The 21,815-nt window shown below is 36.8% G+C and overlaps 1 protein-coding gene across 3 annotated transcripts in view; it reads left to right on the forward strand.

The window, feature by feature from the left end:
- The window catches only part of LOC135096376 (uncharacterized), a 127,398-nt gene that overhangs the window by 13,535 nt on the left and 92,048 nt on the right, over positions 1-21,815 (forward strand). For all 3 annotated transcript variants that reach the window (XM_063997845.1, XM_063997844.1, XM_063997843.1), the window contains exon 2: positions 14,653-14,790. In XM_063997845.1, the coding sequence (XP_063853915.1) occupies positions 14,653-14,790 (138 nt within the window). The remainder of the gene's footprint in view (positions 1-14,652; positions 14,791-21,815) is intronic.

Below are 21,815 nucleotides of genomic sequence, written 5' to 3' on the forward strand. Positions count from 1 at the left end.
GGATAGATCACATAGAAGGTAACAAACTATTATCAGATAAACAATTAGGTTTTGGAAAAGGAAGATCCTGTGTATCAGACTTGTTAAGCTATTACACCAAAATTAAAAAAAAAATAAAAAAATGCAAGAAAGAGATGGGTGGGTAGATAGTATTTACCTGGATTAAAAAAAAAAAGCCTTTGACAGAGCTCCTCATCAGAGGCTTATCAGGAAGTTAGAAATCTATGGAGGTGTTCAAAGAAATAAATCAAAACGGATTGAAATTTTTTTAAAAGAAAGAAAAATGAGAACAACATTGAGAGGGAAATACTCTACTTGGAAGGATGTAACTAGTGGAGTTCTGCAAGGCTCTGTATTAGCACCAATTATGTTCCTGATTTATGTAACTGATATGCCTGAAGTAATTAGAGAATGGAGCTACATGAACATGTTTGTTGAAGATGCCAAAATTCAAAGAACTGTAAATAATTAAGACTGCTCTAGAGAGCTGCAAGATGACCCAAATAATTTGACTGAATGGAGCTATAAATGGCAGGTAGAATTTAATGCAAATAATTATCATGCCTAGAATTTTGGAAGAAACAAGTCACGACCAGAATGGTAGAGAATATACACTTAAAAAAAACATATTTCCAAACTGGAGAAAGTCCAAAAGGCAGCATCAAGAATGGTACCATCCCTTAGAGGGTTAAGCTATGAAGAAAGATTAGAAAAGTTGAATTTATCCAAATTAGACGATAGAAGAATAAGAGGTGATATGATCATGATGTATAAATGCTTGATGGAAAAAGAAAAGATTGACTTAGCAAATTTGTTTACAAAAGGAAATGAAATATTAAGAGAACATAAAATGAAACAAAAAATAAAAGGAGACAAAGACATACAAAAATATACTTTTCCAAATAGAGCAATAGATTATGGAATTCACTGCCAGAAGAGGTAGTGTATGCAAACAGTATACATAAATTTAAAGAAAAAATATGATGAATAGTTACTAAAAGATGGGACATTATGAGGATGACTCAATCCTGTAAAAAATACAGATAGGTAAATACACACATACACATGATGAGAGTGATTATTAGAGAAAAGTCTTCTCGTTGGAAGGAAGTTATCTGTGGGGTCCCACAAGGATCATTATTGGATTGGTCCCTATCATGTTTACAATATATATTAATGATATGGATGAGGGATTTAGTAGTTAAATGAGTCTCTGCTGATGATAATAAGCTATTAAGAAGAATGGGTAAAGAGGACAATTGTGAAATGTTGACCTTGATAAAATTTGAGAATGGAGCTGCAAATGGAAATTGGAATTCAAGAAATACAGTGTAATGGAGTTTGGAAAGAGTAAGCAGAGGATTTCAGGGCAATATAAACTTGGAGGAGAAATAATAAAGAAATCAAAGTCAGAAAGAGATCTGGGAGTATTTGTAGCAGATAACATGCCATCAGAGAAACACAAATAAAAATGTAAAAGAGATTTACAAAACTTTTGAAAAATATAAGAATGGCATTTACCCACATGGAAATGAAAAGAAATGGTAAAGAAATTGACACTAGTCACTCTGATAAGGCCAAGACTGGAATATGCAGCAGCAGTGTGGTCACCAAGCACAAAAAGGAACATCAAGGAGCTTGAAAGGGTTCAAAGACCAGCAACAAATTAGCTCCAAGCTTATTGGAAATATCATATGAGGAGAAGCTATCAAAACTGGAATTGACAACCCTGAAATAAAGAAGGGAAAGAGGAGACTTGATTGCAATTTATAGAATCATGAAGAATATAGTGTTCTGATAGAGATAGACCTAAAAATAGAGAGGACCTTGATAAAGAAGACCTAATAACGTGGGACATGAAAGATACAAGAGGACATGGAAGAAAGATAAAAAAAAGAAAAATTGTTACAGAAAGAATATGAAAATGAACAGCTTTCAAAATCTTTATCTTTATCTCTTCCTTCAGTAATTGTGCATCATCTGCAGACAAGCTCATGTAGTTGGTTATCCCTGTCCACCATGTCATTTTTATATAAAGCAAACACAACTGGTGCTGGAACAAATCCCTTGGGGAACTGCTAAATACTGTGCCCTATTTTGATGTCTGATTTTTAATAACTTTTCTCTCTCTCTCTCTCTCTCTCTCTCTCTCTCTCTCTCTCTCTCTCTCTCTCTCTCTCTCTCTCTCTCTCTCTCTCTCTCTCTCTCTCTCTCTCTCTCTCCATCCATTTTAAGAGTCCATCCTTTAATCCAATATTCTAGATTTTCAAAATCAGCCTCTGGTGAGGCACGATTTGTTTGTTTGTTTATAAATTTTTTTCTCTCTCTCTCTCTCTCTCTCTCTCTCTCTCTCTCTCTCTCTCTCTCTCTCTCTCTCTCTCTCTCTCCTCTCTCTCTCTCCTCTCTCTCTCTCTCTCTCTCTCTCTCTCTCTCTCTCTGTCCAACAATCTCTTTTATCATGTCTAAGTAGAAACATACAAGTTAGTAGCACATGATTTAGTCTCCTTTAAGGGCTCCATTTATTTGTTCTTTGTTGGTCTTTGATAGATTTAACAACTACACTTGTTAGTGATACTAGTCTATAATTTGGTGGCTCTTTCTTATCACATCTTGTATGCATTGGTATATCTTCTCTTTTCCAATCCTGAGAAACCTTACTGTCTCTGAGGGAGGTTACAATAATACAATTTATTTTCTCTGTAAATTGATCATTGCATTTCTTCAATAACTCCCCAAAAATTTTATATGGGTCTTATACCTTTACCTCATCCAGTTTCTTCATTATATTTTTTGTTCATCTACCTATATTCTGGTCAACACCTTATCTTTTTCTATACCATTTGGTTTTACAAACTTCCTTTCTCTTATAAAAAAAAAGAACAGTTTGGAAACTTACATTTATCTTGCCTGCCATAGCCATTAAATCCTCATAAATTGTTCTCTTTACTTTTTATTTGTTTTCTCATTGCAAGAAACTATGAATTATTATGACATCAATGTTTTCAGCTTTAATGCAAGTAACAAAGTCCACATGGTTTCTCATCATTGATGGAGCTCCATTATTGTACACAGCAAAGCAATTCTTCCAGTCTACATCATATTTCTTGAAAAAAAAAAATTGAAACATGTTAAAGATGTCTTACTTACTAGTGGTACTTTACAAGGTATTGCAGAGATAAATTCTTCCAAAATGTCATCTTCTTCTTTGTACTTTACAAAAACCACCGGTTCTGGATCACCTGCAATGTCCACGGATTCATCAGTTTGCAGAGAAAATTTTCTTGCTTTTTTTCAGTACCATAATGAACTCAAACTAAATACATTCTGAAATAAGATCAATTCTACATTTTAGTAGTATTGATTCAATTTTGTTGACAATATCTGCTTTAACAAGAGTCTTCATCGTTGCTGTTGCTGCTGAATTCATCAGCTTCTCTCCAATGTTATGTTTCTCTCTCTCTCTCTCTCTCTCTCTCTCTCTCTCTCTCTCTCTCTCTCTCTCTCTCTCTCTCTCTCTCTCTCTCTCTCTCTCTCTCTCTCTCTCTCTCTCTCTCTCTCTCTCTCTCTCTCTCATTAATGTCACTGCAAAGGATGCCAAGGAAGCTTTTCTCCAGAGGAAAAACTGAACTATAGGGAGCATCTATCCAACTTCATTTAACTTTTTTTTTTTTTATCTTTCGAGTAACTCAGTTGGGTTTCAAGAAATTTTGGATGGACTGTTTGCAAATGATGCTTCAACTTATTTTCCTTCATAGATTCATTGGTAAAGACTTGCAGGTACTAAATATACTGAGGATGTACATTCCCAGGTTGTTATCTCATCTCAAGGCAGAAACAGACAGGCAGAGGTAGAGACAGACAGACTTATCAGACAGAAGCAAAGAGGGCCTTTAGGTGTGTGTGGGAGGGGGAAGACATGTATGAGTTATTATAATAAACAGAAATAAGTGTGTGAGGTAGTGAAGGCCTTTTGAGTGCTTAGGCCGCAGCATTGCAGACACAACTGAACTCTCATTCAGGCTCTTGCTGACTGCTCAGTGATCAGAAACAAATATTATACATGAAAGCTGCTCACACTACAGATGGTATTACACTAATATTGGTGCTGTACGAGTATTACCGTGTTTCTTTTGTTAGTAAGCATCCTGTAGAATCTTTACACTGTCCTACTGGAGTATAACAGCTACATTACTCAAAATCATTATGTGAACAGCTGTGAATTCATTTATTTATTTGTTTATTTATTATTTATTTATTTATTTATTTATATATTTATTTATTTATTTTATTTATCTATTTTATTTATTTATTATTTCTTTTTCTTTTTTTTTCTTTATACCTTCCCATGACCCTCAGAAAAACCCTTGCAATCCTCATTTGGGTTGTGACTATGGGTTTGGGAACCACTGTTCTAAGCTATATAAAGTCTGCTTTGCTATAATTAAACCTTCTGCTTTTGTCTTTTGTTTTCTATTTCCTTTTCATCCTTTACTTTAGATTCAGTTTCAACATGATCTCTCTTCTAAGGGACACTCTCTAACTTGACATCTTCAGTATATTCTGGTTCTTTATTAAATAGTTGATCAAGTGTAGCTGGTGCCCCTTCATCTTCAAATCATGTGCTTTCCTTTACCTATTGTGTCAATGAATCATTGTCAATTTCAACAAAATATTTCTCCAAGACTTTTCTTCCTTTTGTATATCATGCCTCCCAGCACTTTATCATAGTTAAAATCCCTCAACACTATTGTATTTTCTTTCTGTTATTAATAACCCCTCTAAACATATATATATGTATCCATTATAATTTTTTCTTATAATACTCTTAGCTCCAACAATTGGTGTTCACTGACACATACCATTTTGTAAATTCTCTTTTTCCTCTCCTTTCTGGATTCTTGCCAGACACCTGCCATATGCAGCAAAAGTGTATGTACTATTTCATTCTTCTTTACTAAGAACTTTTTTCTCTTCCTTTTGTCTGTGTTGTATTTCTCTTCCACGTGCTGTAATTATCTCTCCCAATATTTATTGCCTCCACTATATCACATTATTTAGTTTTGACTAGTTCCACAATATTAGGCTTCTTCCATCAGTGCTGATGTGATAGCATTTATATTTCTATATGTTATACTCCAATTTTCATCTCCCCCTTTTGCTCCTGTCTATTTTCTTTTATATGTTTGTACTGCTTCTATGGTCTCATGTCCATAACATTCCAGTAAGTCTCTCTCTCTCTCTCTCTCTCTCTCTCTCTCTCTCTCTCTCTCTCTCTCTCTCTCTCTCTCTCTCTCTCTCTCTCTCTCTCTCTCTCTCTCTCTCTCTCTCTCTCTCTCCTCTCTCCTCTCTCTCTCTCTCTCTCAAAGCCTTGGTTCTTAGTTTGTTTAGTTCAGCTCTCTTGTTCATTTAGGTTTCTTATCCAGACAAATTTTTCCTGTCCTTAGTTAGGTCCAGTTTCTATGCTCTGTGCCAGGATTTTTTGTATTTTCTCAGCTTCACATAAGAACCTGGACTAATCCTAATCAATGTTTTCCAATTTTTATGTATTTTCCAGTTCTGTGGATTTCTGTTGCATTCACTATATTTTTTCTTTTTTTTTTTGTACTTGCCTCACAGTGTGTGTGTGTGTGTTTACACTTACCCAGCTGTATTGTACACGGCATGAACCAAAGCTCATTTTGTCCTGTCTCCATAACAATATTTATCCAGTTTCTCTTTAAAAATGTGTACACCATTTGCCACAACCACCTCTTCCTTCAAATCATTCCAGACTTCAATAGTTCTATACAGGAAGCTGTATTTCTTGATGTTGCTTAAACATCCACTCATCTTTATTTTCTTCCCATGCCCCATCATCTGTCTCTATCCCTCCATCTGTGGTACCAAGTCATTTTTGTCTATTCTTTCTATATTGTTTACTAATTTGTACATTGTTATTAGGTCTCTGCTTTCTCTTCTCTCTTGTAGTGTTAGTAAACCCATCTCTTCAGGTCTTTCTTCATAGCTAAAGTTTTTAAATTCTTGTACCATCTTTGTCACTATCGTCTGTATTCTTTCCAATTTCCATGTATCTTTTTTTCTGTGTGGAGCCCAAACTACTGCTGCATATTCCAATTTAGGACGTATCATGCTTGTTATAATTTTCTTCGTAATTTCTTTATCTAAATAGTTAAATGCCACATTAATATTTGTTAACAAGCTCAATGTAGAGCCGAATATCCCGTTTGTCTCTTTCAGGTGATACTGTGTTCTGAATCATTACTCACAAATCTTTTTCTTATTACTTTTGGTTATTATTTCTCCTCCCATTTTATACTTCCATGAAGGTCTTTTTACTTTTTCCTATTTCCAACATGTGGCATTTTCTGGCATTAAATTCTAGTTTCTATTTTTGGCTCCATGCATGTATCTTGTCAATATCCTTTTGTTACTCCTTGCAGTCATTTTCATCCTTTATTATTTTCATTATTTTTGCATCATCAGGAAGCAGGCTTATATAACTATTTAGATCCTCTGTCATATCATTTACATATATTTCAAAACATAATAGGTGCCAACACAGATCCATATGATATCCCACTTGCCATTTTGCACCAACTTGAATTAGTACCTCTGATTACTGTTCTCGTTTCCCTCCCTTGTAAATAATCCTCCATCCATCTTAATGTTGCTCCCTTTAGTTCTCCTCCATTCTCTAGCTTCCACTTAAGGCTTTTGTGGAGAACTTTATCAAAATGCTTTTTTAAGATCCAGGTATACCACATCAACCCATCTGTGCCTCTCTTGCACTCCATCTATTACTCTTGTATAGAAGCACAGTAGATTTGTGACACAGGATAACCCTTTCCTGAATCCAAATTGCTTTTCTGTAATTATCTTCTCATCTTCTAGATATTCCACTTATCTATCTTTAATTACTATTTCACAAAGCTTGCTTACAATACTTGTTAGTGACACTGGCCTTTAATTTAATGGTTACATTTTACTTTTCCCTTTGTATATTGACACTATGTTACCTCTTTTCCATTCCCTTGGTACTTTTCCTTCTCTCAATGAGCTATTAATTATATCCCATATGGGTTCTTCCATTTGTTCTCTGAGGTGTTAATTATATTCCATATGGGTTCTTCCATTTGTTCTCTGCATTCTTTTAATATCCATCCATTTACTTGATCTGGTCCCATACCTCATCTAACATCCAGCTCTTCCAGCAGTTTCTTGATTTCTTGTCTCTTCTTGTTTCTCCCATATTCCCTCATTCTGTGATACCACTTTCAGTGCCACAAATTCAGTTTCCTTTGCAAACACAGATTGAAAACTCTCATTCATTAGTTGACTCATCTCCTCAGTAGTTTCATGAATTCTTCCTTCCCTTTTTAACTTGTTTATGCCATCCTTATGTTTCATTTTCCCATTTACATATCTGAAGAAGAGTTTGGGTTCTTGCATTTTCTTACTATGTCAATTTCAAGGTTTCTTTCTTCTTCTCTTTTTATTATACTATATTCACCCCTTGCCTTTCTGTAGCCTTTAGCTTTTCTGTTCAGTTGTCTCATAATTTTCTTCCATGACCTGATGACCTGTCTTTTTTATATATACACACCTGGCATTATACCATTCACGTTTCCCAATTTTCCCTTTATAACTTGGCACAAACTGTTGTGCTCCTTCTCTTTACTTGCTCAAAAATATCTCATAATTTTTATTGTACTTCTTTACCTTCAAATAGCTCATTCCAGTTAATTTTTCTATAAAATTTATTAAGTTCTGCAAAGTTTGCCTTAGCATAGTTCTGTCTCCCACTTCTGTATTGTTTTTTCCTATGCAATACTTTTTTCCTCCTGTGGTACTCATTCTATTATCACATGATTGCTTCTTCCCATTGGATTCAGACAATGTATACTTGGTCTATTTTCTTGGATTTTTGTAAACACTAAGTCCAACTGTGATGGTTCTTCTTCTCTGCATCTTGTAGGCTCATTCACCCACTGTCTCATTGTATTCACCATCATGGTTTACATTAGTTCTTCACTTCATGACCCGACATTTTCTTTCACTTCCAGTGCCTCCCAATTATTTCCTTTAGTGATGAAGTCGACTACTAAGAGTAATTTGTTATTTTTCCTTATCATTTCTTGTTTTTAGGTGCATACTTTCAAATTTATTGGTCTCCCATGCATTACTTTTTGGTGGTATGTATATCACAATGATTTTCCTTTTTCCACATCCTTTCATCTTAATCACAACACTCAATGTTTCTGCCATTCCATCACCATATTCCACTTGCTCAACAACAATATCCTCTTTTACCAATATCATCACTCCTCCTCCTTTTCCTTTCCTATCTTTCCTCCATGTCCTATATTCTTCCTTTCCAAATCCTAACTTTATTTCCTCTTTTAGTTTGGTTTCTGCTAAACATACCACATCTGGTTTATTATTCTTTAAGTAGTCTGTAAGTTCTAATAGGCTCAACACCAAACTGTCTACATTAGTTTACATAATCTTTAAATTTCTGCTTGGTGATCTTCTGTGACATCTCTGTGCCACCATTTCCTCAATTTTATGTCCACAGCTTTCTAGGTGGATATTCTTGCTAGTTCCTGTGTTCTCACCTTGTTTTTTGACAGGCCCTCTACTTTCAGTTTCTTCAGTTTACTTCTTCATTCATGCCTCTTTTTATCCATGTTTCCTTCATTCCTTCTACTTTTGCAAGTTTTTATGTTCTTTGCAAGACACATTCCACTGCTGTTTGTGACATGAATCTTATTTTCATTGGTCTTGTTCCATTTTCATTGTACTTTCTGATCCTGTTAAGCTCTTCAATTTTTTTTTTTTTTTTTTTTTATGTAGGAAGGATACTGGCCAAGGGCAACAAAAATCTAATAAAAAAAAATGCCCACTGAAATGCCAGTCCCTTAAAAGGGTCAAAGCAGTGGTCAAAAATTGGTGGATAAGTGTCTTGAAACCTCCCTCTTGAAGGAATTCAAGTCATAGGAAGGTGGAAATACAGAAGCAGGCAAGGAGTTCCAGAGTTTACCAGAGAAAGGGATGAATGATTGAGAATACTGGTTAACTCTTGCGTTAGAGAGGTGGACAGAATAGGAGTGAGAGAAAGAAGAAAGTCTTGTGCAGCGAGGCCGCAGGAGGAGGGGAGGCATGCAGTTAGCAAGATCAGAAGAGCAGTTGGCATGAAAATAGCGGTAGAAGACAGCTAGATATGCAACATTGCGGCGGTGAGAGAGGGGCTGAAGACAGTCAGTTACAGGAGAGGAGTTGATGAGACGAAAAGCTTTTGATTCCACCCTGTCTAGAACAGCAGTATGAGTGGAACCCCCCCAGACATGTGAAGCATACTCCATACATGGACGGATAAGGCCCTTGTACAGAGTTAGCAGCTGGGGGGGTGAGAAAAACTGGCGGAGACGTCTCAGAACACCTAACTTCATAGAAGCTGTTTTAGCTAGAGATGAGATGTGAAGTTTCCAGTTCAGATTATAAGTAAAGGACAGACCGAGGATGTTCAGTGTAGAAGAGGGGGACAGTTGAGTGTCATTGAAGAAGAGGGGATAGTTGTCTGGAAGATTGTGTCGAGTTGATAGATGGAGGAATTGAGTTTTTGAGGCATTGAACAATACCAAGTTTGCTCTGCCCCAATCAGAAATTTTAGAAAGATCAGAAGTCAGGCGTTCTGTGGCTTCCCTGCGTGATATGTTTACCTCCTGAAGGGTTGGACGTCTATGAAAATACGTGGAAAAGTGCAGGGTGGTATCATCAGCATAGGAGTGGATAGGACAAGAAGTTTGGTTTAGAAGATCATTAATGAATAATAAGAAGAGAGTGGGTGACAGGACAGAACCCTGAGGAACACCACTGTTAATAGATTTAGGAGAAGAACAGTGACCGTCTACCACAGCAGCAATAGAACGGTCAGAAAGGAAACTTGAGATGAAGTTACAGAGAGAAGGATAGAAACCGTAGGAGGGTAGTTTGGAAATCAAAGCTTTGTGCCAGACTCTATCAAAGGCTTTTGATATGTCCAAGGCAACAGCAAAAGTTTCACCAAAGTCTCTAAAAGAGGATGACCAAGACTCAGTAAGGAAAGCCAGAAGATCACCAGTAGAGCGGCCTTGACGGAACCCATACTGGCGATCAGATAGAAGGTTGTGAAGTGATAGATGTTTAAGAATCTTCCTGTTGAGGATAGATTCAAAAACTTTAGATAAGCAGGAAATTAAAGCAATAGGACGGTAGTTTGAGGGATTAGAACAATCACCCTTTTTAGGAACAGGTTGAATGTAGGCAAACTTCCAGCAAGAAGGAAAGGTAGATGTTGACAGACAGAGCTGAAAGAGTTTGACTAGGCAAGGTGCAAGCACGGAGGCACAGTTTCGGAGAACAATAGGAGGGACCCCATCAGGTCCATAAGCCTTCCGAGGGTTTAGGCCAGCGAGGGCATGGAAAACATCATTACGAAGAATTTTAATACGTGGCATGAAGTAGTCAGAGGGTGGAGGAGAGGGAGGAACAAGCCCAGAATTGTCCAAGGTAGAGTTTTTAGCAAAGGTTTGAGCAAAGAGTTCAGCTTTAGAAATAGATGTGATAGCAGTGGTGCCATCTGGTTGAAGTAGAGGAGGGAAAGAAGAAGAAGCAAAGTTATTGGAGATATTTTTGGCTAGATGCCAGAAATCACGAGGGGAGTTAGATCTTGAAAGGTTTTGACATTTTCTGTTAATGAAGGAGTTTTTGGCTAGTTGGAGAACAGACTTGGCATGGTTCCGGGCAGAAATATAAAGTGCATGAGATTCTGGTGAAGGAAGGCTTAAGTACCTTTTGTGGGCCACCTCTCTATCATGTATAGCACGAGAACAAGCTGTGTTAAACCAAGGTTTAGAAGGTTTAGGACGAGAAAAAGAGTGAGGAATGTACGCCTCCATGCCAGACACTATCACCTCTGTTATGCGCTCAGCACACAAAGACGGGTCTCTGACACGGAAGCAGTAGTCATTCCAAGGAAAATCAGCAAAATACCTCCTCAGGTCCCCCCAACTGGCAGAGGCAAAACGCCAGAGGCACCTTCGCTTAGGGGGATCCTGAGGAGGGATTGGAGTGATAGGACAAGATAAAGATATGAGATTGTGATCGGAGGAGCCCAACGGAGAAGAAAGGGTGACAGCATAAGCAGAAGGATTAGAGGTCAGGAAAAGGTCAAGAATGTTGGGCGTATCTCCAAGACGGTCAGGAATACGAGTAGGGTGTTGCACCAATTGCTCTAGGTCATGGAGGATAGCAAAGTTGTAGGCTAGTTCACCAGGATGGTCAGTGAAGGGAGAGGAAAGCCAAAGCTGGTGGTGAACATTGAAGTCTCCAAGAATGGAGATCTCTGCAAAAGGGAAGAGGGTCAGAATGTGCTCCACTTTGGAAGTTAAGTAGTCAAAGAATTTCTTATAGTCAGAGGAGTTAGGAGAGAGGTATACAGCACAGATAAATTTAGTATGAGAATGAGTCTGTAGTCGTAGCCAGATGGTGGAAAACTCGGAAGATTCAAGAGCGTGGGCATGAGAGCAGGTTAAGTCATTGCGCACATAAACGCAGCATCCAGCTTTGGATCGAAAATGAGGATAGAGAAAGTAGGAGGGAACAGAAAAGGGGCTACTGTCAGTTGCCTCAGACACCTGAGTTTCAGTGAGGAAAAGAAGATGAGGTTTAGAAGAGGAGAGGTGGTGTTCTACAGATTGAAAATTAGATCTTAGACCGCGAATGTTGCAGAAGTTAATGAAGAAAAAGTTGAGGGGGGTGTCAAGACACTTAGGGTCGTCGACGGAAAGGCAGTCCGACCTGGGGACATTTATGGTCCCCTCCCCAGATGGGGACTCCGAGGCTGGTGTAGGAGTCGCCATGATTTTAAAATTTTTTGAGTGAAGGGTGTGTGTGTTATTAGGTGCTTGTAGTTTTGTGTGGAGGAAGAGAGTTGTCTTTAGAGGGCAGGCTGTGACTACCCCCTTGTGTTGTGAGACACAAAGGGAAACGTTCAGTGAGGTCACAGCTGGGTTTAATGATAAGTTCACAGCACCCCCTGAACAGTGCTTTAGACCTCACTGGGAGTAATTATCGTTTCGGCAGGTGTCTACTGCCTCCTCCTGTCGAGGGGGTAATTTGTACAATTACCCCCTCTCCTTCCTCCACCACTTCTGCTATAATTTCCTTAGCCTTTTTCACTTCTTTCTCTCTAGCTATTTTCATGGATAGGTTCTTCTAATTGACCCCAATTACCACCACACACATCTCTCTCTATTGTTTCTCTCACAAGATTAGTTTTTCCCATTATTAGTTTAATTACTTGCTTTTCCATATCCTTATTTTGTTCCTGTTGCTGTTGCCTTATTATCTCCTCCATGTTCACCTTTTGTTGTTCTCTCTCTTCTTTCCAACTTTTGACTTCCTCTGTCACTAACTCCTTCACTTCTCCAACCCTAACCTCTCTCTCTTGCAAAGTTTTCTTTAACTCTTTATTCTCTTCCTTGAGTTTCTTAATTTCTTCACAATACTTCTTGTTTGAGTCCACTATTTTTGTCACCTCTTCTGTCAGTTCTTTGTTTTCTTTTTCTCTTTCTGTCTCCCTCTTTTTCATCTATTATATCACTGGATATCTTTTTTACATTATCACCACCCACTGCTCTTTCTTTCTTCCATGCCTTTATCATTGTTTTTAAGCTACATATTTCTTTTCATATTTTCACATTTTCTTTTTCAATTTTCCATATTCATGTGTGTGTGTGTGTGTGTGTGTGTGTAGCATCAAAGAGGTTGACTAAAATCCACTAGGCCAAAGTGCTCACTTATGAGCTAAATCAAAATGGGTCAGATTCTCATATTTACCTTGAAAGATCTGTTAAGGGTATAATTGCAGTGTCCACTCTTTTTTTTCTCATTACTGACAAGATATTACATTGTGCTGTGCAACTGGATAAAGTGATGAAAGCAAGGAGTTGATCATAAGATTAGTAATGCTTTATTTTCTGGTATTATTACTCAGGTTTTGGTCATAACATCTATAATTTGTATTTCAAATGCCTGATGGAAATATTCTTAATTTCATTTCTTGGCTTCTTGGACTCTCTTAAAAACACATGTGGATGCCATTCTATATATATTTTTATTGATTTAAAATCTTAAAGTGAAGGTTAGAAAAGAACACAGTATGGTGCACTGGAAGGTTGCTCCATATTTTCAGAAACCTTTTTCAACTTTCTGTAACAGGTTCTTAATGCCATTGCCAATAGGAATCATTACCATAAATTGTTAAATGTGAGTTGAAAAAAGATGTGTGATGCATCAGACACATGTCTGTTCATTTTAGAAGACCTGACACCCCAATAAAAGCTTCATCATAAGACTGTTGGTTATAAAACATTGAAGTGTTGATCAGTTTTCCTTGTTTCATTTTCACCTATAAAGCATCAAGTGATGTCACTTCCTTTTGTGTGTATGTTAGCTTGTACATTAATTATGGCTTTCCTCAGTGTAGTTTTAGTATCCATTTCATTAATGTGTAAAAAGACATACATTGGGGCTTCTTTTTTTAGAAGTTGTAAAGTCTACCATGTTTTAAATCAGGAGCATTTACACTTTTTATTATTATTGTGTGTGTGTGTGTGTGTGTGTGTGTGTGTGTGTGTGTATATATATATATATATATATATATATATATATATATATATATATATATATATATATATATATATATATATATATATATGAATTATTGACTAAGTCCCTCATAGTGACTGTTACAAACATGAGTAATAAGGAGTACTAGTAAATTTAGACTTTATTTTATTTATTTTTTATTCATCTATTTTATTTTTATTTGTGTACCTGTTTCATTGTGTATATATATTTATTTATTTATTTATTTGTTATTATTATTGTTTTCTATTTTATTTCATTTATTTTTTATTTATTTATTTATTTATTTACTTATTTATTTTTATTATTTATTTGTTTATTTATTACTTATTCATTTATTTTATTTTTATTTGTTTATTTATTTATTTATTTTTTTGACAGAGAGAGGCACATGATTTAATAGACTATTTGCAGGATGTTTGCAACATTTTCAGTCTGCTTTGGATTTTCATAATTATTGCAATCAGCCATCTCTCTCTTTGTTTAGCTGTATAAGAAAAAGACAGTTTCATCACACCATAGATGTAACTAATGTGACCTAAGCTTTGTATTTACAATTATTATGTGGAATGAATAATAGAGCTTTAATTATTGTCAGTGGATGTTTGGCCTATTTTACAAATATATTTCTCTCTTTTATTTGTGATGTGACTTTAATTATGTCAGTTTTCATTTGAATCCTATAAATACATAGATTAATTGGTTCCTGATGATGACCACATGAAGAGTACCTATTTGTGGTTTTTGGTATTATATGGAGGTCTTTAAGCTTCAAGCAAACAACTTGCAGCAAGATTGTCCCGACACAATGTATCTGGAATTCCATATTGTCATTAGTTTCCTAACATATGTATGTACTGAATGTTCTGTGTACTTACAAAGTTTACATGTTAAAGTAAAGGCCAGGAAGCGTTGGTCTTTTGTGAATTAATATATTTTACATGAATTGTTATCTTCCTGCAGGTGGTGAAACAAAATGTGATTGAGATTATTGTGCCCATCTTGATTGCTGTGAAACATAAGCCAGAGGAGCAGCGATCACCACTCATGAAACATCTCCTTCTTTACTTGAAGGAGCTCATGAAGGATTATAAAAATGAGGTGAGTGCTTTTTTTTGACTGACTTGAGAATAGATTGTCATCTATTTTACTTCCCTCAACAATGGTCTATTCTTCATTATACATTCAACTTGAATTTTCAAACTACAAACCCTGATACTCTTTCACTGTGGTTTTATCTTGTTTTATCAGCCTTAAAAGTTATTAATGAAAGAGAGAATCCTTATCTAGTAACCCATCACTTCCTTGCAAGTGTCAAATTTGAATGGTGACTCATACCAATTGCTACCCATGAATAGTAGAATGTAAGAGCATCCTGTATTTAACTCCCTGGTTCATTATATATATATATATATATATATATATATATATATATATATATATATATATATATATATATATATATATATATATATATATATGTGTGTGTGTGTGTGTGTGTGCATATATATATATGTATATATATATATATATATATATATATATATATATATATATATATATATATATATATATATATATATATATATATATATATATATATGCACACACACACACACACACACACACACATATATATATATATATATATATATACATATATATATATATATATATATATATATATATATATATATATATATATATATATATATATATATATATATATATATATATATATATATATATATATATATATATATATATATATATATATATATATGCACACACACACACACACACACACACACACACACACACACACACACACACACACACACACACACACACACAGTGGAACCTTGGTTACCAAATGTTTCCCTTTTCGAGCAACTTTGGTTTTCGAACAAAAATTTTAACTCATACTTGGTACCGTAATTTGATTTTTTAACAAAGTTTCTTCATTTCAAATATTACAAAACAGCAGAAGCTGCCATTTATTACTAATTCATAGTTTCTATAAATATATTCTTCATTTTTATATATTTGGAGGAGAGACATAGAGGGTATAAGACAGTAATTCAGTCTTTGAAATAAGTTAAATGTGATCCTTTTGAAGAATCCCGATGTAAACAAATAAGTTTTGGCACTCGGGAGTAATCCTGAGCCTTCTGCAGCTCTCTCTATAACCCACAATGTCATCACTACTGCACAACTGCATTTTCCCAGTAGGTTTTCCCAGCAGCAAGATGTCTAAGTGTTATGATCATCTTCATTTTGGCAGTGAGTGGGTTACTCCTCTCTGTGTCACTCTGTAAGGCTTTCCTCACTTGATTGGTGACAAAGAGAATGCCTGCATGGTCTGAAGAATATCCTTTGATGAGTTTTGTGTCACTAAGTTCATTCAATACATCTTTTCTGGAGAAAAAAATTTCTAAGCTGGATATATTCTGAAGCGGCCATCTTAGCAATGGGAGAGTTGGTCATTACCCGTCGAGACATGGTGGACAGGTGTCTGAGAACAGATTATTCTGTTTTACATTGATTCCTTTGGGGAAAATAGTTTCAATTTTTTAACATTTCGGATTTCAAACAGCATCCAGGAACAAATTAAGTTTGAAAACCGAGATTTCACTCATATATATATATATATATATATATATATATATATATATATATATATATATATATATATATATATATATATATATATATATATATATATATATATATATATATATATATATATATATATATATATATATATATATAGCAGTCAGAGGATGGAGGAGAGGGAGGAATAAGCTCTGAATCATCCATGGTAGAGTTTTTAGCAAAGGTTTGAGAGAAGAGATCAGCTTAGAAGTAGATGAGATGGCAGTGGTGCCATCAGGTTGGAATAAAGGAGGGAAAGATGAAGAAACAAAGTTATTGGAGATATTTTTGGCTAGGTGCCAAAAGTCACAAGGTGAGTTAGATCTTGAAAGGTTTTGACACATTTTATTAATGAAGGAGTTTTGGCTAATTGAAGAACAAACTTAGCATCATTCCAGACAGAAATATAAAGTCCATGAGATTCAGATGATGGAAGGCTCATGTACTTTTTGTGGGCCACCTCTCTTGTCATGTATAGCACGAGAACAAGCTGTGTTAAACGAAGGTTTGGTTTGGTTGAGAAAAAGAGTGAGAAATGTATGGCTCTGTGCCAGACACCATCACCTCTGTTATGCACTCAGCACCCAGAGATGGGTTTTTGACATGGAAGCAGTAGTCATTCTAATGAAAATCAGCATAATACCTCTTCAGGTCCCCCTACCTAGCAGAGGCAAAATGTCAGAGGCACCTCCACTTTAGAGAATCCTGAGGAGAGATTGGAGCAATAGGACAAGATGAGATTGTGATTGGAGGAGCCCAATGGAGATGATAGTGTAACCACACAAGCAGGAGGTTAGAGGATAGGAAAAGGTCAAGAATGTTGGGCATATCTCCAAAACAGTCAGGAATATGAGTAGGGTGTTGAACCAGTTGTTCTAGGTCGTGGAGGATAGCAAAGTTAAAGGCTATTTCACCACAATGGTCAGTGAAGGGAGAGGAAAGCCAGAGCTGGTGGTGAACATTGAAGTCTCTAAGAATGGAGATCTCCGCAAAAGGGAAGAGAGAACATACCCCACTTTGGAAGTTAAGTAGTCAAAGAATTTCTTACAGTCTGAGGAATTAGGTGAGAGGTATACAGCACAAATATTTTTATTTATTTATTTTTTTTTTTTCATTTTTTTTTCTTTTTATGTAGGAAGGACACTGGCCAAGGGCAACAAAAATCCAATAAAAAAAATATGCCCACTGAAATGCCAGTCCCATAAAAGGGTTAAAGCAGTGGTCAAAAATTCGTGAATAAGTGTCTTGAAACCTCTTTCTTGAAGGAATTCAAGTCATAGGAAGGTGGAAATACAGAAGCAGGCAGGAAGTTCCAGAGTTTACCAGAGAAAGGGATGAATGATTGAGAATACTGGTTAACTCTTGCGTTAGAGAGGTGGACAGAATAGGGGTGAAAGAAAGAAGAAAGTCTTGTGCAGCGAGGCCGCAGAAGGAGGCGAGGCATGCAGTTAGCAAGATCAGAAGAGCAGTTAGCATGAAAATAGCGGTAGAAGACAGCTAGATATGCAACATTGTGGTGGTGAGAGAGAGGCTGAAGACAGTCAGTTACAGGAGAGGAGTTGATGAGACGAAAAGCTTTTGATTCCACCCTGTCTAGAAGAGCAGTATGAGTGGAACCCCCCAGACATGTGAAGCATACTCCATACATGGACGGATAAGGCCCTTGTACAGAGTTAGCAGCTGTGGGGGTGAGAAAAACTGGCGGAGACGTCTCAGAACGCCTAACTTCATAGAACCTGTTTTAGCTAGAGATGAGATGTGAAGTTTCCAGTTCAGATTATAAGTAAAGGACAGACCGAGGATGTTCAGTGTAGAAGAGGGGGACAGTTGAGTGTCATTGAAGACGAGGGGATAGTTGTCTGGAAGGTTGTGTCAAGTTGATAGATGGAGGAATTGAGTTTTTGAGGCATTGAACAATACCAAGTTTGCTCTGCCCCAATCAGAAATTTTAGAAAGATCAGAAGTCAAGCGCTCTGTGGCTTCCCTGCGTGATATGTTTACCTCCTGAAGGGTTGGACATCTATGAAAAGACGTGGAAAAGTGCAGAGTGGTATCATCAGTGTAGGACTGGATAGGACAAGAAGTTTGGTTTAGAAGATCATTAATGAATAATAGGAAGAGAGTGGGTGACAGGACAGAACCCTGAGGAACACCACTGTTAATAGATTTAGGAGAAGAACAGTGACTATCTACTGCAGCAGCAATAGAACGGTCAGAAAGGAAACTTGAGACGAAGTTACAGAGAGAAGGATAGAAACCGTAGGAGGGTAGTTTGGAAATCAAAGCTTTGTGCCAGACTCTATCAAAAGCTTTTGATATGTCCAAGGCAACAGCAAAAGTTTCACCAAAATCTCTAAAAGAGGATGACCAAGACTCAGTAAGGAAAGCCAGAAGATCACCAGTAGAGCGGCCTTGATGGAACCCATGCTGGCGATCAGATAGAAGGTTGTGAAGTGATAGATGTTTAAGAATCTTCCTGTTGAGGATAGATTCAAAAACTTTAGATAGGCAGGAAATTAAAGCAATAGGACAGTAGTTTGAGGGATTAGAACAGTCACCCTTTTTAGGAACAGGTTGAATGTAGGCAAACTTTCAGCAAGAAGGAAAGGTAGATATTGACAGACAGAGCTGAAAGAGTTTGAATAGGCAAGGTGCAAGCACGGAGGCACAGTTTCGGAGAACAATAGGAAGGACCCCATCAGGTCCATAAGCCTTCCAAGGGTTAAGGCCAGCGAGGGCATGGAAAACATCATTGCGAAGAATTTTAATACGTGGCATGAAGTAGTCAGTGGGTGGAGGAGAGGGAGGAACAAGCACAGAATCATCCAAGGTAGAGTTTTTAGCAAAGGTTTGAGCGAAGAGTTCAGCTTTAGAAATAGATGTGATAGCAGTGGTGCCATCTGGTTGAAATAGAGGAGGGAAAGAAGAAGAAGCAAAGTTATTGGAGATATTTTTGGCTAGATGCCAGAAATCACGAGGGGAGTTAGATCTTGAAAGGTTTTGACATTTTCTGTTAATGAAGGAGTTTTTGGCTAGTTGGAGAACAAACTTGGCATGGTTCCAGGTAGAAATATAAGGTGCATGAGATTCTGGTGATGGAAGGCTTAAGTACCTTTTGTGGGCCACCTCTCTATCATGTATAGCATGAGAAGGTTTAGGACGAGAAAAAGAGTGAGGAATGTATGCCTCCATGCCAGACACTATCACCTCTGTTATGCGCTCAGCACACAAAGACAGGTCTCTGACACGGAAGCAGTAGTCATTCCAAGGAAAATCAGCAAAATACCTCCTTAGGTCCACCCAACTAGCAGAGGCAAAACGCCAGAGGCACCTTCGCTTAGGGGGATCCTGAGGAGGGATTGGAGCAATAGGACAAGATAAAGATATGAGATTGTGATCGGAGGAGCCCAACGGAGAAGAAAGGGTGACAGCATAAGCAGAAGGATTAGAGGTCAGGAAAAGGTCAAGAATGTTGGGCATATCTCCAAGATGATCAGGAATACAAGTAGGGTGTTGCACCAATTGCTCTAGGTCATGGAGGATAGCAAAGTTGTAGGCTAGTTCACCAGGATGGTCAGTGAAGGGAGAGGAAAGCCAAAGCTGGTGGTGAACATTGAAGTCTCCAAGAATGGAGATCTCTGCAAAAGGGAAGAGGGTCAGAATGTGCTCCACTTTGGAAGTTAAGTAGTCAAAGAATTTCTTATAGTCAGAGGAGTTAGGTGAGAGGTATACAGCACAGATAAATTTAGTATGAGAGTGACTCTGTAGTCGTAGCCAGATGGTGGAGAACTCGGAAGATTCAAGAGCGTGGGCACGAGAGCAGGTTAAGTCATTGTGCACATAAACGCAGCATCCAGCTTTGGATAAAAAATGAGGATAGAGAAAGTAGGAGGGAACAGAAAAGGGGCTACTGTCAGTTGCCTCAGACACCTGAGTTTCAGTGAGGAAAAGAAGATGAGGTTTAGAAGAGGAGAGGTGGTGTTCTACAGATTAAAAATTAGATCTTAGACCGCGAATGTTGCAGAAGTTAATGAAGAAAAAGTCGGGGGGGGGTGTCAAGACACTTAGGGTCGTCGACAGAAAGGCAGTCCGACCTGGGGACATTTATGGTCCCCTCCCAAGGTTGGTGTAGGAGTCGCCATGATGATTTTAAAATTTTTGAGTGAAGGGTGTGTGTGTTATTAGGTGCTTGTAGCTTTGTGTGGAGAAAGAGAGTTGTCTTTAGAGGGCAGGCTGTGACTGCCCCCTTGTGTTGTGAGACACAAAGGGAAACATTCAGTGAGATCACAGCTGGGTTTAATGATAAGTTCACAGCACCCCCCTGAACAGTGCTTTAAACCTCACTGGGAGTAATTATCGTTTCAGCAGGTGTCTACTGCCTCCTCCTCTGACTCTGTAGTCATAGCTAGATGGTGGAAAACTCAGATTCAAGAGCATGGGCACAAGAGCAGATCAAGTTGTTGCGCACATAGATGCAACATCCAGCTTTGGATTGAAAAATGAGGATAGAGAAAGAGGAAGCAATAGAAAAGGGGCTACTGGCAGTTGCCTCAGACACCTGTGTTTCAACAATGAAAAGAAGATGAGGTTTAGTAGAGGAGAGGTGTTCTGCAGATTGAAAATTAGATCTAAGAACACAAATGTTGCAGAAGTTAGTAAGTTGAGGATGGGGTGTCAAGACACTTAGGGTTAATACTACTATATATATATATATATATATATATATATATATATATATATATATATATATATATATATATATATATATATATATATATATGAGGAGGAAATAGACACCTGTCGAAACAATAATTACTCCCAGTGAGGTCTAAAGCACAGGATCAAGAGCTGTTATGAACTTATCATTAAACCCAGTTGTGATCTCACTGAATGTTACCCTGTGTGTCTCACAACACAAATGTGTGTGTGTGTGTGTGTGTGTGTGTGTGTATATAGATATATATATATATATATATATATATATATATATATATATATATATATATATATATATATATATATATATATATATATATATATATATATATATATATATATATATATATATATATATATATATATATATAGACACACACACACACACACACACACACACACATATGTGGTGTCCTGTGAGTTAAGGTACATACTTTGGGATTTGATAATTCAAGTAATTCTAAGTTGGTAATACTTTATACATATATGCAGTGTTTTGCTTTATTTTACAAGAAATTAATGCATAAGTTGTGCATTGCAGGAACCACTCACCTGGGTGGGCTTGCTGCGTATTCAAGTGGCACCATGCAGCACTAAGTGATAATTTTTTGTGTACAATCTACACAGTCAAAGCCTTGCAGGAAACATTTAGCAAATTACTTTAAATTTTTGTATGTGTCAGTGAAGAAAATTTACAGGTAACACAGCAATACTTCAACCAGATGGCACCACTGCTATCACATCTATTTCTAAAG

The sequence above is a fragment of the Scylla paramamosain genome, unplaced genomic scaffold, assembly GCF_035594125.1.
Source record: "Scylla paramamosain isolate STU-SP2022 unplaced genomic scaffold, ASM3559412v1 Contig3, whole genome shotgun sequence".
NCBI classification, from domain to species: domain Eukaryota; kingdom Metazoa; phylum Arthropoda; class Malacostraca; order Decapoda; family Portunidae; genus Scylla; species Scylla paramamosain.